Source organism: Lonchura striata, chromosome 4 (assembly GCF_050655825.1).
Source record: "Lonchura striata isolate lonStrDom1 chromosome 4, ASM5065582v1, whole genome shotgun sequence".
NCBI lineage: Eukaryota > Metazoa > Chordata > Aves > Passeriformes > Estrildidae > Lonchura > Lonchura striata.
The window spans coordinates 29,790,380-29,809,417 of NC_140706.1; the positions used below are offsets into that span (position 1 = coordinate 29,790,380).

The 19,038-nt window shown below is 35.4% G+C and overlaps 1 protein-coding gene across 1 annotated transcript in view; it reads right to left on the reverse strand.

Annotated features, from left to right (window-relative positions):
- The window catches only part of FGL1 (fibrinogen like 1), a 32,235-nt gene extending 15,501 nt beyond the window's left edge, over positions 1-16,734 (reverse strand). The window contains exons 1-7 of the mRNA XM_021556078.4: positions 16,499-16,734; positions 12,149-12,222; positions 6,795-6,975; positions 4,214-4,373; positions 3,390-3,487; positions 2,324-2,412; positions 1,578-1,765 (exon numbers count right to left, since the gene is read on the reverse strand). Coding sequence (XP_021411753.1) covers positions 1,578-1,765; positions 2,324-2,412; positions 3,390-3,487; positions 4,214-4,373; positions 6,795-6,975; positions 12,149-12,214 — 782 coding nt within the window. The 5' untranslated portion in view covers positions 12,215-12,222; positions 16,499-16,734. The remainder of the gene's footprint in view (positions 1-1,577; positions 1,766-2,323; positions 2,413-3,389; positions 3,488-4,213; positions 4,374-6,794; positions 6,976-12,148; positions 12,223-16,498) is intronic.
- Between the last annotated feature and the right edge of the window lie 2,304 nt (positions 16,735-19,038).

The following is a 19,038-nucleotide window of genomic DNA, read 5'->3' on the forward strand; positions in this document are numbered from 1 at the left end:
GAGTGCTTTCCTTTCTCTTGCCAGTACTGTCCTTTTGAGTAGGACTTAATGATACTGACATTTTCTAGTATTTTGCAATGTTCAGTTTTATGTTAGACTTAACATTAAAAATTCAATAACAAAACAGTGAAATGACACTTTTAGTAACTAATTTTCATTATCAAGCCAGACCGTCACTTTAAGAGATTGAGCTACACAACCATAATAAGAAGTAGCCTAGTAGGAGTCAGCTATCTTTAGAAGTTACGTAGCATCAACTACAAGGTATAAATAACTGTCAAGTTCTGCTGTGCAGCTACTTTTGCAAAGTGGTCATTCTTTTGTCCAGGTCAATCCAATATTAAAAAAAAAATTTTTTAAAGGCAAAAAATATTATTCAGTGGTCTAAAAGTGATTGTTAATTCAGTCATAAGGAAATCCATGGCATGATATCAGTTTTATGTGATTTGAGGTCCCGATACTCCTTTAAATTTACAAAAGCTCTGATTTAATGGGAAAAGAAGCTCCAACATAGTTGCCTTTCTCTTTTATATCTTAGCTTTCCTGAGAAATGCAAAAACACATTGTTTACATGTGCCTTTTCCAAGTCTCAAACATTCTGCTGACTGGCTATCCATGCAAATATATTAAAATGTATTAAAATAAGTAGCTAATTGTGAAACATTGAGTTAAAAGCTACATCATATCAGTTAAGGTGGTCACAGACTACTTATGAAAACAGAATTTGGCAAATGAGGAGTTAAAAAAAGAAACAAAGGATGACACAACAGAAACAATGGAGTTGATCCAGCCTGGCACCTCTTGCCAAGTGAGCTGAGATCACAGTGAGAGAGTAGTGTTCCTCCCTGAGCTGTATTTTATTTCTCTCTATTACACATCTATATTGCAGAGTTTCTCTTCATGGCTATATTTATTTAATTAATTACAGAAAAGAACATAGCTGAACTGTACAGGCTAAAGCTACCATTTTTATCCTTTCTTTTTGATTTGGTATATTGCATGTTGTAGAATTTTTAAATTCTCTTACTGAGCCCTATTTTAAAAAATCTTTCAATTGGTTCAGACATGCACACTGACAGAATCTGGGTAGACACATTACCATCTCCATTTGGAAAGAATAATGAGTGAGATACTGTGAAGTGAGATGAAAAAAATTAGTCTTGATAACCTGGCACCAGTTTAGCTTGTCAGATATTTGCAATGCTGCCACATCTGGTCAAGTCCAACACAAGAGAAATGTGAGAGTGAAGTACAGCAGGGATGTATCTGCAAACTCTACATGACCTACTTGTGTAAAAACTAGTTACCTCAGAGGTGTAGAATTATCTCCTCCTCAGTGCCTGATAACAAAGATGACCTGTGGCAAATGCCATTGTCACCGACCAGCCTGAGAGGCACAGTAGGTGCTGTCCCTTCTAAGGTGAGCCTCAGTCTTACCAGCACTGAGATCTCTGCTAGGGGAGAACGGCACATTGCAAATAAATTAACAATCCCAGTCTATCTTCTAGAATATGTTATTATTTTATGAATACACATGGAGCAAAATAGTTGACAGTACCCATATGAAATCAAAATACCTGTTAAACCACCAGCCAGCCTTTTCCTCTTCAGCACAGTTCCCTTCATAGTTGTCATTATCCCTGTCTCTAGTACTGAATTTCATTCCTCGATGATCAGCCCACCATTTTACTTCTGGATGAAATCCACCAGTAAGGGAATCACCAGCTGTCCCAGAGTATTCACCACAACTCATCTCATAAGAATGCTAATTTAAAAAATTGAAGAAAGAAAAAAAAATTAATTCCTGTATGTCATTAGCCCTTAGCATGTCAGAGGGTGAAACCACAAAACAGAAGCTAGCCTGTTCCATTTGCTGCTATTATTATGCTAAGAAATGTTCTGGCACTTACACACAATTTATTTAGTACTAGAAGGTTATAGAGATGCTTAACAGGGATAAAATGTGTCATTAACTATATGTATCAATGACTTAATAAAAATGACATTAGGGCTAGTTTACAGTATACATTAGCAAATAAGAACATCTACCATTATTGTTGGTAATATCAACAAACAGAAAAACTGCTTTTATCCATGCCTGCTAAACCAAGTGATTCATATCTCTTACAGAAAGTGTGAAATTAATGTATCAAAGTAAACCATTTTATTAGGTATTTGAAAATTATAAGCATGTGTAAGAAAGAAAATATGGTATTAAGATTCTACACAAATCTTTATGGAAATTAGGGAACCTGTATGTTTATTGTTTGTCTACAGAATCCACATTTTCATTAAAAACTTTAGTCATTTAATATTTTATTACCTCTTCTCCTGAAACTCTGAATCTTGCATATTGTGCAAAACGTCGTTCTCCTTCAAAATCAGTTAGATCAATTCTTAATGTATAATTCCCTTAAAAAAAAAAAAAACAACTAATTATTTTAGTTAAACTAGCCTATCTTACTACTTTTCAGAACTGGGCATTACAGCAGAAGATTAAAAGAAAATGTTTTTATTATGAATCTCTATCACCTCGGCATATTTTATGGGGTTTTATCTTCTTTCTTTGTGCATACTAAAGCATGTATTGCTATTCTTTGCCTTTGTTGACCTGAGTGAATTCTATTCAGGTTAGAAAATTTTAGAATTATTCTAATACAAATATTCAAATGTAGAAAAAAAATTGTAAAAAACCATGGCCTTACAGGTTTTACATTTTAGTACAATATTTGAGGTGGTAATGAAAGCATAGTGAAAATTGATCAATAAATGTTCACCTATGAAAATTAGATTTTTATACTCTGAAAATAAAGAGGTTATACTAGGATCACATCCTGATGGCACTGATTTCCATATGATTTAGCTGGCTAAGCCAGTGGGTAAGGTTCAAAACTGTCCCTAGGTCTGTAGCATTCTGCAGCATTCTACAAAAGAGCAGATGTTAGTTTACATTGTGTGGCTATTAGAAAGATGGAAATAACTTTCTACTACTGGCCTAATCAACAGGAGTCGACTAGAACTACTTCCATGTAATAGCCCACCCAGCTAAAAAGCCCTGAATAAATGTCTTGGTACAGTATACACCTGTCTCTGGACTGTTAGTGATGCTGATGGAAACTGGATAGAGACAATTCTTTTAAGGTAGACTCCTGTCTCCTGTTCCCTGTTTCACTGGGGCTCTGAGTATGCCAGTGGCCTAAGGACAGTTTTGAACCTTTTGTTAGAAAACATATATTCAAATGTGTTTTTTTCCTGAAACTGAGAGAAGTTCATGCAGACTAACAACAGAACTCAGGATTTATGATAACAAAAAGGAGAAACAAAAAAAATGACCTGGAAAGAGCAAAGAAACAGAAACAATAAGACTATTGTTACAATACCAATCTTACCTTGATTAGTCAAATAATGAAGATTTTTGTTTCCAAGCCAAAATTCACCATTTTTCGAAACAAAATTTCCAAAGCCTTCTTCATAGTCAGCCCAGAGTCTGAAATGGGTATAAATTACTAATTTATCAAAAAAGCAAGTTTGTTTGGATGTTTTATAATACAATTTTAGATCACAGAATAACTAAAACTGGAAGGAACCTCAAGAAGCAAGCTAGTCCAGTGTCAGTCTCAAGCTAGAATCAGCCATGAGATCAGACCAGGTTGTTGAGGGCTTGTCTGTTCAGATCTCGAAAACTTCCAAGGACGGAGACTGCACATTCTCTTTGGGGAAACTGCTGACTCTTTTCATGGTGAAAACGTTTCTCCTTATATCCAGGCTGAACCTCTCTTGTTTCAGCTTAGGTACTTAGTTTCTTATCCTCCCACTAGACACGTTTGTGAAACACATTTTTACTCCAAGGGCCCTCAGATTGCTTATATATACATTTTTTTTTTAATTTTACTGATTGCAGAAAACGATCTGGTCCTTTTCTCATCAATAGGAGTCCTTGCTCCAACAGTTGTTAACACACTTGACATTGAAGTGTCCTAGTGTCACATGCACAAGTTGTCAGAAAAAGATTAGAACGAATGTCTCATGGAAGACAGCTAGAACCAGAAGTGGTATCTCATCTGGAGGCTGTCCCACAGAATAACCATTCCTCCCTTTTATCTGGGATAACAACTTACTCATATCCTTCTAAAGTTCAGATTTCAATTAGCTCCATCTGGTTTAATGTTTCTTCACTTTGTTTCCAGTTTTAATTACCAAATCTAGTACCTACCTATCAAAGTTCTGGCTGCCATCAGACCGTCTCTGAAACACAGTCCAGCCACCTCCTTCAGACATGTCACAGAACGCAAAGAATTCTCTAGGACTCTGGACTGGTTTTATTTTATAAAATCCATTTTGCTTATGGCCTTCATTGTAGATTTCTGCACAATCTGTTCACACAACATTAATCGGACACAACATTTTTAGTCCTGTACTTACTAGCAAAATCAGAAATCAAGTCAGTAATAGTAATCAAGACATGTTATGTAGAAGTCACACATGAACCACACTAATGAAATGTCTCTGCAAACACATTTCTTTGACTTTTGGGTATTTTTTGTACTTGTGTTGCTTTAAAGTTTTTCTGGGCTGTAATTATTTTGATATATCTTTGAAATAATATCTTCACACCATGAAATATTACAATTTTTGTTTCTACTTGCCTGGCAAAAAATTCTGTTTTAAGTTGTGTCACTTTTAACTTACAGTGGTATCATCCACATTAGAATCCTGTTACAACCTTAAAATTTAATGAGCAGACATGTACTTTTATGTCCAGAAAGTTCACAGAAGTGCCAGAAACAAAAGTATGGAATCTCCAGTGTTAAAAACAGAAACAAGTGCAAGGCCCGATTCTCCTGTCCCTTCTACCAAATAGGTGCAAAAATATACAGAAGACTGTGCCCAAAATGTGCACTGTATGTGTAAAATGATATCACTTTGGCTTGGTACTATCCACAATCTGGTCTGCATTGCTGTTGATGAATATAATTTGCAACAATAACAAAATTCAGAGCTCATGGAGCTCTGAAAAATTCAGAGCAATGTAATTGTATAATCTTATATACTCTCCTCTAGGAATTAAGAAATGAAAGGAGTTCTTTGTTTATATGTAATCTATCATCAGGCAGTCATACAGAAAAGATATATAATTTTTAGCATTCCTGTTTTTCCTGGCTAAGCTAGACTTGATTAACTTTAAGGAATTCTCTGAATTGGCTGAACTTCCAGGCCTGGTTGGAACTTTATGAACTATTACATTTTTCTTCAGTGAAAATGTCAGTGAAGATTAGATATAGAAAATAAACACTTCATACTGAAAACAAATAGCTATGCCAGAATTTGAATAAACTCTAATAGAAAACATGATTTAAATAACAGCTAAGTTGTCTTTATAGAGAATGTGTGATTGGCTTAGAGCAAATAGCTTTTCTTGTCCATTAATTTCTTAGTAGGTCAGCAAAACACAAGCATATCTTAATTCTTAGCGGGTGTATATAGTGCGGAGTTTCCCCCTCACTATCTAACTCAAATTATCCAGATCTCTTGATATTAAAATGCTACAGCAGTTTGAGAAAATAATGCAGCATGAACAGGGAAAATAATTTTCCAAGCTGTAATGAAAGTGAAATAATAATGGAGGGGAAAAAAAAGCAGAAACAGGAGCAAGTTAGATCTGTTTTTTTAGAATAACATTGTAAAAGAATAAATTGAGGCTTATGCTAAGAAATGCAAATACCTTTCAGAGAAATGTGGCTTTAATAATCTTTTCCAGTAACAAATGAGTCAGCCCTAATAATAAAAACAAAGTGTTCCAGGATGCTGAGTACATAAATATGCAGCTAAAATTTTTAAGTCAGATTTACAACTGCTTTTAATTTCATTTTAATGGTGTTTTATATTATTTGATGCCTTGGGATCAAATGTTATATATATATTGGTATTTCTTCTAGCAGCATAAGCTGCTACAAGCATATTCAAACAAGGCTATTAAAAATAATAGTAGTTAAGACTTCTAGCACTGGACAACTAGAAAAAAACACCATCTAGAAGTCAGTCTCCTAAATTGTATTTTCAATCCAACTATTGTTTTGGATGGTGTATTATTATATTAAGAGTTTGGATGATGTTTTATTATATACTTCCACTGGATTTATTATAAGCCTTCCACTGTAGAAGGAGTGGATCACCACCAGAGTGCTGGTGAAATTAGAAAAACAACTTTAAACCAGGATTTTAAGAGCTGTGATGTCATTAGCTGAATTCAACTCAGTGAAAATGATATTAAAGTGAGATGCAGATGCCATTATGCCAGGTTTATGTATGTAAATATGGATGTCTCAGGGACTTTACAGATTGGAACAAAATCCTTTTCTTGTAACCCAGGCAACCATTTGAATGTATGAATGTGAACTAATCCTGTCGTTTTTGAGATTGTTAGAACTTCTGACATTAGTGAAAGAATGGTGTTTAGAAGTCTGTAACTCCTGATTAACATTTTGTAAATTTCTATTATTGGCTTTTATCTCTTGTATTGCTGATGTTTATGCTTCATTTATTATCCACTGATTGTTTTAAAATTATGCACTACTAATAAATCAGTAAATTTCTTAAATCCTGATTTGATTTCTACCATCTGACATTAGCAATTTTTCCCTGCACAACAGGTCCAGGTAAAAGCTGAGCACTGTGTTTTAAACAAACATTCTACAATAAGCTTTTAAAACCATAACTCAATAGACCCAATTGTGCCAAAGCTCCTGGGTATCATTGCAATGAATGGAAATGAAAAGAATAGCTTCATTTCTAACCTGAATACTGTCTTTTTCCTCCCAAATCAATGACACTGTTTTCATCTTCTCTGTCACTGTACTGAATCTCTTTCTTCTCTAAGAGCTGTATAATTTTTAACTGTTGCTGTTTCACACGATGTTCCAGAAGCCTCACCTGGCCCTGAAGTCGTATCTGCTCTTGAAAACATTTCTGTAAATCCTAGAGAGGAAAACACATCTTATTGTAAAATGAACAAATTTTATGTGATATTTAATATGTGACACAAAAAGTCAACCAATCAAACCATAAATAAAATTAAACTTTTGGTCACAATATCCCACAGACACTATGTTGATTTCCATCTCTGTTGCTACTTTGTTTAAAATTGTTTCATAAGTTACTGCATGTAATATATAAAATATTCATATTATGAATGCTTTACCTTCTCTTTAGTGCTACTAGCTCTAACTGCAAACATGCCATGAGGACTTTGTGGAAAAACACTATAATACAGGCCCTATCATAAGGAGGCCCTATTTCTATCATCTTCCATGAATGGAGATTTTTTTTATCCAGAGAAGTATGCTACTAACATTGTGAAGATTCTGAAGAGTTTTAAAGAAATGCAATCTACATGGATATGTTTTCAACTTCATGGTGCATTTTTGAATGCTTTTAAGTTACACACTTCTTATGATAAGAATCTTAACACTGCCAACATAAATATTGTTACGTTTTAAGCTCATTTTTGGCATGCTAAAATAGTCTCTAAGAAGTCCTGAATATACATGAAAAATAAAAGTTAAAACAAAAGTTAAAGTCAGTGTCGTTCTGTGACTTTTGTACTTAATTTTGCCATGCAGAGTGGTGAGAAATGTAATTCTGATACAGTGTTACTTAGCACTCACTTGACCCTCAAAAATAGCTGTTCCAAATTCTGACATACTGAATGCATGCTGAGCAATAAATAATTGTTTTTAGATTAAAGACTATGGTAAAAATAGCTGAAGTGAACAGAACCTGATCTGGAGAACTTAAATTAAAACAGTCTGTATGGCTTAAAATATGTATTAAATAAATTTGACTTCAGTGTGAAGGAGAAAAGCCTTTGGAAACATGACACAGGTTTTGCATCAATAAGACTGAATTTTTATATAAGCAGAGTTTAGTAGCTTATAAAAGAGCATAATTAGCACTGTAAGGGCAAAATCAAAGGGTGACTTTCTGGAAATCTGACAGGTAAGATCAAATTTGCTATAGTTCTAAATTGGTGCTACCTTACTCATAGGAAACATTATCTATATGTAGACCTGCAATATTTGCCATTCATATGGAAGAATGTATACCTCAGAACATTGCCCTAGCACACTAAACTGTAGAAATGTCTGCAATAGCATACTGCTGTGCATAGGGAGGTACACCTCAGTGGTGTCTGCATACTCCAGTGGTGTATGCATACTTGATGCATACTTGCATTAAGCTCAGGCTTCATCCGTTGTCCTTGAACACTTCCAACAAATTGCTCCATTTGTCTGCAATATTTTGTTACACTGGAAAATTTGATCATAAGACTGTGCAAAACAATCCTGAAGAAAGACAGTATTACTGAAATGTGTCAGAGACATGCTTTAATTAATACTTAACTGCAACCTAAAACACGCGGTGAAAGAAAAGAATGGGGAAAAGTATCTACACACATATGTGGCATATCTGGGCAATTTGTAGCGACGTGTCCGGGAGGGAAGGGCTCGGCTCGGCCGCCGTGCGCGCAGCGCGGAGCCGGCGCGGCCCGCGGAGCTGCCGGGCCGCCATGGCGGCGCTTGCCCACAAGGGGACGCTGTAGGGCCAGAGGCGCATTTCCCAAACCCCTTCTCAGGGGACAGCGCGGCCAGCGACACAGTAATAGCCCAAAGTTCTATCTGATTTAAGAACCTTCGCTTGAAAATCTTTGTTCAGTTGTCGACAGCTACACGAGATGCCTAGCATATCATCCCTTTTTTTCTAGCAGGAAACTAGAGAAAAAAAAAAAAAGTTAAAATATATGGACGTACAAAGTTGCCACAGTAGCTTAGAGGGATGTTACTTGACTGTATGCACTGGATAATGTGGGACATGTTGCATATTACAAAGAAAAGATGTGCTATTTATTGTGCAGCCTTTCCACGATGGACGTCTCAATTGTATCAGCAGCTTCATACAAACCCTTCACAAAAGCTGAATTTTCTATTCAGTGGGAATTAATTCAATGGGAGATTCAGAAAAGGCTTCCTTGACAGGTGTTTGCAAATTGTTGGTCTAGACCTGTGTAAATACAGAAAATTACAGAGGACTGCAGAGCTTTAGAGAGAGAGAAAGAGATGCACAGGTGGATTGAGAAAGAGTGAATAAATTTTAAAATTATTGAAAAATTATTTCCAGGCTCACTGTGATGAGCTAACGCTAACTATAAAAGAAAAGCTGTAAAAAAAAAAAATCCCATGTTCCCAGTCAGACCAAATATTTATTCTAATCGCACTAAGTTAAGAGTGATAAAGAAGCCACCATGTCACAATTACCAGTTTTATTGAGAAGGCTAACTTGTATCAGTCTTAACTCAGTCGTCACAACCTTGGAGAACATGGTAACCTACAATAGGAGAGACCTGGAAATGGTGGCCCCCATTGCCAGGCCCTTGCAATTCCATAGACAAGGCTTGAGGTGGGTAACCTCTGTGACATGTGGCAAGATCTGAGCCACAAAGAGCTTCCTTCCATTCTGGAAAGAGCAGGGATAGGGCATTGGAGGAGAGGCAGCTACAAGCAGTTACATGTGTTTCTTTCACGTGAAAGCACTGCTTCTATCAGTTCTCCTTTCGCACTGCTAAAACCCATTCTCCTGCTGTGATTAAATTATATAGTACAAGTATAGAACTTCTGAAAAAATATTATCTTACCTTCGAAAAACTTGGTATCTAAATTCAGTATGACACTACTTCATATACTACTTCATACAATAAAAGGTCCTTTCCTTTGAACCAAATTAAACACAAGTCTGCAACAGGCTGTGTCTCTAAATATTATTCTTAAACTTGCATTTAAAAACCATATTTTGATATTGTGTACTTAAAAATGATGAATTAATTCATAAAAATGAAAAACTAAGTATGAGCTGATTCTCATCTGCTTTACAGACCATACACTCATGATGGGGTGAACAGTGATATATCTACACTACACTTAACAATTTCCTTATTTAAAAGGTTTTAAGCTCTTAATGCTTAGGAAGTGACAGTAAATTAGAAATTACAATCAAGACATGACTAGCCATACTGAATAATTACAGCATAAGAAAAAAAAGTGCTTGAGCAGAAACAGTTTTGAAAACAACCTACATATGAAAAGTACTGGTATCTGTGACTTTCTCTTCTCTCCCTGACTTCAGCCTTCTTATTGATGTCTCTCTCTGTCAACTCCAGACAAATCCCATTAGACTTTTGCTGCTGAACAGCAAAACCACAGTTCTCGTATTTGGAATTCCATGTCTACTTTTTCCATGAGATAATCACAAGGTAAATGTAACTTCAATTGGATTGATGTGGCTTTTAGATCTTCAGTTTACCAGACTGTTCTTTTAATGTACTGCTACACTTTTTTTCCACAGGATAATCCTTTAAAAAACATTGAAGTTAAACCAGTGCACAGCTGGAGTAATAAAGAAGCACAATGTAAATAACATATTGCTATTCCATTTGTTATATATGAACAAAAGTTAAACCACTGCAATGTTGAAATACTCAACAAAATGTGGATTTTACTGTGCCTATCTCTAGTGGACAGTGGTGCCCACTGACTGAAACCAGACTGAACACAACCTGTTCTGTTTCAGGGAAGCAACTGTTTGCACTACACATTGAGAAGCAATTATCTAACAACTGCTGACAGCTCTGCTCTTGGGCACAAAATCCTACATTTAACCAGCTGCTGCAATTAATGTGCATTCACTTTCATTATTGTGTGAATTATTTAGCAGCCAATGACATTCCATTAAAATTATTGCTACAAATTAGACTCAGAATACTTCATGAAAGCTATAAAAATACAAGGCTTTTACCTGTGGTGCTATTTCCTATACTTTATAGAATATAAATTAGCTCCAAAATAACTCTATATTGAGATTAGTGTTTTAATTAGATTAAAAGGTGAAAACTTTGAGATGAAGTTCTGAATATTCCTATTTTTTACTCAGAAGATCAGCTAAGTCCAGAATATTCTAAATGAAAAAAAAAATTAAAAAATAAGTAAATGCATTTAACTGTGATGCCTCTTTTCTCAGTAGGCCTCTGCAGGAATTAGTAATATTTTTCTCCACTGAGAAGAAGTGATTAGAGAGTCAGGTGTTTTCCATTCTGCCTCTATAAACCTACTTATCTGAATGAAAATTTTCCATAAGGTAATGTAAGCCACAAACAATACCTGTAAATTCAGCAACTACTTCCACCTAGGCAATTATGAATCAAGAATTCAATACTTTTAGGTCTCTCCTATTTAGGACCTGGATATAAAATTAGTAAGGACAGACATGATATGCCATGTGCAGGGTTGGTGAGGCTGGAAGTATTTTAAACTGTGGAGTAAGTGTGATTTTATTAGGGTTGGTGAGGCTGGAAGTATTTTAAACTGTGGAGTAAGTGTGATTTTATTAGGGTTTTTGTTGGAGAAATTGAATGTATAGGAGATGGTTCTGGGAGCTTTGATCATTGTTTGAGTGAGAACTATGTCGTAGTTACATGGAAACAAGTAAGAATAAGAAGTTATGGATCTTGTTTGAGTAAAAGTTGTAGGGCAAGTGGACAAGGTGGAAAAGGACAGAAACATTCTGCATACCAGGTGTCAGTGCCCAGAAACAGCACTGCTGCAGCCCCTGCTTTAGGAGTTCCTGTGCTTTGCCTGTCTGTAAGTATGCTGCTCAAAACTACAGGTGTTATTCTGAGTTAGCATTACACCTGAATGGTACTATAATCATCTTGTGTGCCTTCTATACAATGTGCCTCCTTGCACCATATGATGCCTGTTTTATGAAAGATTTATTGTCTCCTTTTTTATCAGATCCAGTCACAAACTAACTGGATTTCTTTCTTTGGTGACATTACCTAGTGATGGATCTTCCATTATAAATTTATGCATTTGTTTCTTCTTTTCTTATTGGAAACTTGTCCTCAGTACACACCATTTGAAAATATTTCCGCATTCTTTCATTTTTTTAATGAATTCTAATATTTTCCATCAAAAGTTCTGCCACCATGTGTAGAGATTGTGAGGATTATGGAGGGGATGTCCACTTTGAGCACTATGGAGGTTAAGGTATGCAGTATTTAGAAGAAACTCTATATAAAAACTAAATTACTAGAACTTACAGAGCTGCCAATGACATCAATCAAGCTAGCTGCAAGGACAAAATCAATCATTATCAAAATCTTCATTTTGGAAGCTGTGAAGTAGAAGAACAAGGGAAACACTAGTTAACTTAAACATTAAAACTAAAATTTACACTTGACATCTTAAATCTTATTTAAAAGATTCTATTTAACCTCTAATTATTTTCTTGTAAATTGTAAATATTATGTGTATGCAGGATTCATTACAAATGTCTAAAGTAGTCTGATAAAATACAACTCCAAAAGCCAGTAAAATAAGAATTTATACTTTTAGGCCACTTTGTATTAGAGCTCTCCATGTATTTTAGGACAGCTATCCAACATTCAAAAGCACACATTTTATTTTCAAGACAAAAGCAAAAACATTTTAAACAAGCTGAAAAACAGGGAAATATTCCTTGTTGATCCTTTAAATTTGTGAGAAAGATCCCTGCCATACAAGTAATTAAAATCTGAACTGGGCTAGTTGTCCTTGATCTAAAAATTTGTACAAATTTTGTGCACCAGGAGAGGATCAAGGTAATTTTATTGTCATAGAGTAATTTGGGGGGGAAATCTAAAATAGTTATCAGCTTTTATTCTAATGGTGACAAGAATGGCATCTTTAAACTGATAGCCATGGATACTTTGTACTGTATGACCCATACCATTTTAAACCCCATCTTTTTGGTATGAAAATTATTTTATAGGCAAAGCCAATCACCACTGTATCTCACTGCCTTGCAAATGTTAGCTGATAGAACTTCAAAATTGTTTTGTAAGACAGACGTGTGCTTTTCACAGAGGAGAAACTCAGGCCTCCAATCAGTAAAATATTTACAAATATTATATATAAGCTATTCTGAATTAATTACTTAAACTTCTGCAAGGTATCAACTGAGGAAATTTTTTAAATTTAGCTATGAATATTTTCATTTAGCATATGCTAACATTTAATTAAGCCAGAATATGTGTCTACTCTGCTTCTCCTACCTTAGAGTTATTAAGGAAAAGATCTCCATGATCATCAAGTTGAACCATTAACTTAATACTGACAGGTCCACTACTAAAGCCTGTCCCTAAGCACCACATCTACATTTTTTGAATGCTTCCAGGGATGGTGACATGTTTAAAGTATTTGTGGTTTTAATGGTGTTTTATATTATTTGATGGTTAGACAAAGTGTAAAACTTACAATAGAGATTAATGATTCAATACCAGCATGTGTTTATTGAAACACCAACTTTATGAAAATTTCCACTCATGTTTCTACAGGAATAAATATAAAACATGAGTGGAAGTTTTTGGCAGACTGTGCTTTTTACAGTACAAAGATAAGCAAGGTGATTATGAAAAGTATGTTTTTAAGTTTGTGCAAATTTGGACATATTCAACTGTATTTTCACCAATATCTGAAAACTTCATACAAGACCAGAAATTACAGCCCAGACAAATTTCAGATTTGAACACTTACCTATAAAATACTTAGGATGCTTTGTCAAATTACAGCTAGTAAAGTTACATTAGTAGTTATAGTTATTACAGTCCCTTCTGTTTTGAAAGCAGCTGTTGCCATCTGTTGGAATGACACTATCTGTGACAGGAGTGGCCAAAGAGTACATTGGCTATCTGGACAGCCTGCAAATGATCTGTCTCTGTTAATTGATGTCCTGAATCCTTGCATACGTTGAATATGTTTTCTAAGAGAGAAGGGACTATTTTCTTCACTGGAAGATTCCTATTTCATGTACTCTACTTCATCCCTGTTATTTTAATTATGAAACCACTGTATCTTCCCTCACATTATTCTTAGTATTTGAACTGTTCTATCATGATTTCACTGACTGTGAATACCTGAATACCACAATCAATCTGAAAAAAAACCCAATCTTAAATGGATTGCACAATTTTACAACAGTATTCTTATTTTTAAAAAACAGTATCAAGTAAATCTTGGATACTGTTCAGAGAAATTTATGTTAGTTAAAAAAAAAAATAGAACACTATGAGGTACAATCAAAGCAGGTAAGTCCCTTTAAGCATGTATAAGCTGCTATCAGCAATCTGCACAAAAAGAATGAATAGCTGAGGAGTGTAGACTGTGTGCACTTGGTTTAGTTTATCTTTAGATGAAGTCACCTTTCTATTTAAGGATGCCTCTTTCTATAGAATGTTCCTCTTGTGGGAAGCTTCATAAGGACTGCACTTGGGAGACAACTTAGCATGTCAGCTTTAGTGCTGAACTAAAACATGTTCAAAAGACATAGTAAAATATAATAATAATCTCATAAATTTCTCAATTTGACAATTTAAATAAATTGGTGAAGGTATTTTAATCCTGGAGTTTTATTTTTAAGAAAGCAAGCTGGTCAATAAACTCAAGATGGAGTATTGATCCTGTAGCAACTCACAATATAAGCTCACTATGAATGAAAGAGAAGAGGCTTATAAAGAGGGAGAAACTGATGCTTCTCTTTGGCAGATCTACCAGTCAGAAACAGGGAAGTCTGAAACAGAGAGGACACAGGGTAAAAAAAACTACAGAGGGACCTCCAGTAGGATAGGGGTAACAAAAATCTTTATGCTGCTGTCCTCCAAAGAAAGGGAGAAGGTAAAAAAGACTAAGAAGAGACCTGAAAACTCGAATTGTGAAAGGAAATGGGTGACTTAAAAGCATTTCTCTGTTTCTGTCACTGCCCAGCAGGTAGACCCAGACAGGTCAGAGGAGAATCAGCAGTGCTGGTCCTGGACCACACACCTTTAAGCCAGTTTCCCAGCAGGCATAAACTCCTGTAGTTTGTCTGTCTCACAGCTGCAGTGACACTGAGTGGTCAACTGTATAGTGACAAGAAAGGTGGTAAATAGGGTCAAGCTCCTTACATGTTCAAAGCACTTTGATACATTAAATCATCAGGTTCAGACATGGAATTAATGTGGGTAATCTTTTACTTAGTTACCTACATTTCTAAAAAAAGTTTCAGTAGAGGTTGTGTTAGTAACAGTTCCCTGAAGGTGCACATCCATGGTATTCAGTAACAGGGAAACCTAAAATTCTGTTCAAGGGAAGCTCAACATCTTGCTCTAAGAAGCCTCCTTTGAAAGTCAGTTTCTTTAACAAATTTATTCAGTCCTTTAAATATTTACCCTTGTTATATAGCTATTTGCTGACAGTACACAATTGAATAAAATCTTTAACTCAAAAAACCTGCAAAAAATTACAAATTTTAATCAGTCACACATGAACCCAAAGAGTTAACAACTGCTGAGAGACTTCCAAGACTTGTTTTGCAATACTGGTGTTGATTTAACAAAAAGGAAAAAAAAAAAAAAACCCCAACATAAATTTGTATAGGGGATATCCCTTTCCAGGAAAATCTTAATCTCAGACAGTTAGACATGTGGATTAATTATCACACATCATATGCTAGAGTGAGAAAAGCTTAGTAGTATATTTTCAAACTGAAACACAAGGCCTTAATGGTTAGCTGAAAAAAAAAATCACCTTCTGTTTTAAACAAATTAAGTGCAACTCTTGTGAAACCTTGAAATTTTATCCCTGGGGTTATTAATTTCATATTCCAAGATTACACCTAGAATATGCATTGTACAGTTGTGCAGATTTTTTTTCCAAAGCTATGGAATCAAAATTCTAGAAAGACATCTTTTTTCTTCTCTGTGCCTAGGCTTTCTTTAAAGGATACACACACAGTCAATCCTATATTCAAATTTCCCCTGAATATGATGTTTTTTCCAAGTATTTAAATAACAAATTACTAAATAGATTTGATTACATTAAAGAAGTTGTGCTATGAAAATTTTTAAAATTTAGAATATTTTTATGTTTTTAAATTTAAGAAACAGCAAACTAGATGGAATACAGACGCCTATTTCTGCTGGCACAGTGTCAATAAGACTTGGACTGGTAATAAATACAATAATAGTAAGAGAGAATTTGTCAAAAGGATAGAAATGACTGAAAAGTTTTTTCTTTGCTTTCTTAAAATTAAAATTATTAAACTCATGCACATGTTTTGTTTAAATTTGGCAGTGTTACAAAAATTGCCCTGTTTTCCTCATCTGGAAAATAATTCATTATTTTATTTACTTTTAGGTTCTAAAAGCAGCCTTGTTCATACAGCAATAAAAATTTAGAAACTGCAGATTCAAATAGTGGTTTTATTAACTACCTAAAAATGCAGGAAAATAGCTAGATCCTGGTAAAACATTTGTACATCATTATGCATACTGAACCAGTTATATGGCCTTCAAAAACAAATTACTTTTAAACCATAACTATAGAAATTAGCCAAACTTCTTCCTTCTTCCCTCATAGGTACCCTAAATGTTTACCTTTAACTCCTGGATAGAACTCAAAGTTGTTAAATCTTCTTAAGTTGATGCAAATGATTCCAGAACCCTTCCCAAGCTGCGATTGTTTTTGCTATTAAATGCTGCAGAGTTGAGGCTTACATCTGCTATGAGTCACCAGGCTGGAATGCTGCTGAGAAGCTGCAGTTATCAAGACTAAATTGCAACATAAGAAGGAGATGACGGTAATTCTGTGCCTAACACAACATTCTTAAACAAAAATAAACCAAAAATAACAAAGGATCATCTATTCTCTTTCACTGTTGTGGTTCAAGAAACTGCTCTCTGTATCATGCTCAGCTTTATACTCCAGTTTTTCCATAGCCACAGATGAAATCTTTTAGGCTTCAGAGGTACATAGAGAGTGCAACAGACTCAACGGATTTAAGAAAAAAGCCAATAATCACTCAGACTAGAAGTTACATGTCAGAGGTGTAACAAAACCAAAAAAAGTTAAATTAAACCTTAACCCAAAATAACAAACATAGCACAGATAAAGTTGAAGGGAACAAGAAAAAAGTACCAAAAAAAAAAATGTCTGATGTGTTTTTTACTCAAGACACTGAGAAGTGCAGCGTCTCAGTGACTTTGTCAGAAAAATTCATTTTCTAGACAAGCTTTTTAAAGCTAGATGAATATATCAAAGAATGTTTTAAAATACTATCTGTTTTTAGTGTTTGCCCTTCTTCTATGCTGGCTCTTCCCAAATGGTTCAATAAATGAGTATGTTTAAAGGAATGTACTGGGAAAAAAAAGAAGTCTTAAGGAAATACTGAATAGCAATAAAATGAGCTTTACATTCCACAGTATAATCATAGAATGCTCTGGGTTGGAAGGGACCTTAAAAGTTATGGAGTTCCAAACCCTCTGCTATGGGCAGGGACACCCTCCATGAGACCAGGTTGCTCAAAGTCCCATCCAGCCTGGCCTCAAAGACTTCCACGGATGGGGCATATACAATTTCTCTATTCCACCACCCTCACAATAAAGACTTTAGTCCTTCCCCCTCGTCTATCATTACATGCCCTTGTAAATGGTCTCTCTCCATCTTTTCTCAGAATCACAGAATGTTCCAAGTTGGAAGGGACCCACAAGGATCAATCAGTCCAGCTCTTAAGTGAGTGGCCCATACAGGGATCAAACATGCAACCATGGCTTTATCAGCACCCACACTCAGACCACTGAGCTAATCCCAGGGTCTTGTATTGCCCTTCATGTACCTCCTATTGTAAACTAATACTTGTTGCAAACTTCCTCAGAATAATTTCTGGTGCACTATTTGGAATCTGGTTACCTGGCACTATTTCGCTTTACTCTTACATTACATCCACTAATTAAATTCATATCCTCAATTTCAAATCTTTATTAATTACAGTAAGTTACTCATGAGGAACCTACAGTAAGAATAATTCAAAAATTCAAAATCATGCAACAAATATTTTTTACTGAGAATCTTTCTATAACTAATGACTGTTTCAAGGAGGGATATACCTGTTCATAATCTGACTCCTAACCAATAGTTACTCAGTGTGTGGGCTCTGAATTTAGAAAGTGGAAAAAAGCATGGCATTTTACAGTTGGATTTTTTAAAAATAAATTAAATTAAGAAAATAAAATAAACAATTTATTGAGGGTTATAAGTGGACTGCCCATAACTTGAGGGTTTTAAACAAAGACTAGATGGCTAAAATACATGACTATGGTTCAGTTAAACAAGAACTATATACAGTATCAAGTCAGAGATTTGTGTTATTCAAGAAATCTATATGCTACCCATCATCAGAATGGTCTTGTACAAATACACATACTAAATATAAGACTTTCAAAGAATATACAAATGGATGTCATAGAAGACAGAAATGTCTTTTTAGACCTGTTGAATAGATTCAATACTGAAAACTGGCAAATGTTTGTGTGAGACTGGAGGAGATGGTTGGCTTGAAAAATTTCAGGCACCTGTGTGAGGAAAGGGGCAGACCAAGTCTTGCCCTGGCAAGGCAACACTCTGCTCCACACACCTCATCCCTGGGGCCTGTATTCCAGCTCCCACAGGGGCTGCCAATCCCTGGCACACCAGAGGCCATGCTCCACACCCCGTCCCTGGAGCTCCCAAAGCAGCTCCTGACTGGCTACCAGACCAGAAGTCACCTGGGCCCAGGAAAGCCAAACTGTACCTAAGCCAGAGCACAAGGCACGCATATTGTCTGACCCTACCTCCCTTGGGCTTTGAATAGCTGAAACACTGCTGGCTATATTTGTATCTCTTATCCCCTTTGCTTTATTCTTTGCCTAATTCCCTCTTCTCAAAGTTTGAGTAACTTAAAATTGGGTGGGTTGGCATTTGCTTGTCTGAATGGGCTGAGAGTGTGCTAAGTTACTGCTTTGTGAAATGTTTTCTGTTGATTGAATGTTGTTTTCAACTTTTTGCCAAAGTTCCCTGATTTTCTGAAGTTGGACAGTAAAGTTTCTGTTGTTTTGACCTCTTGAAAAATATCTTGCTGATACTTTCTGGCACACATCTG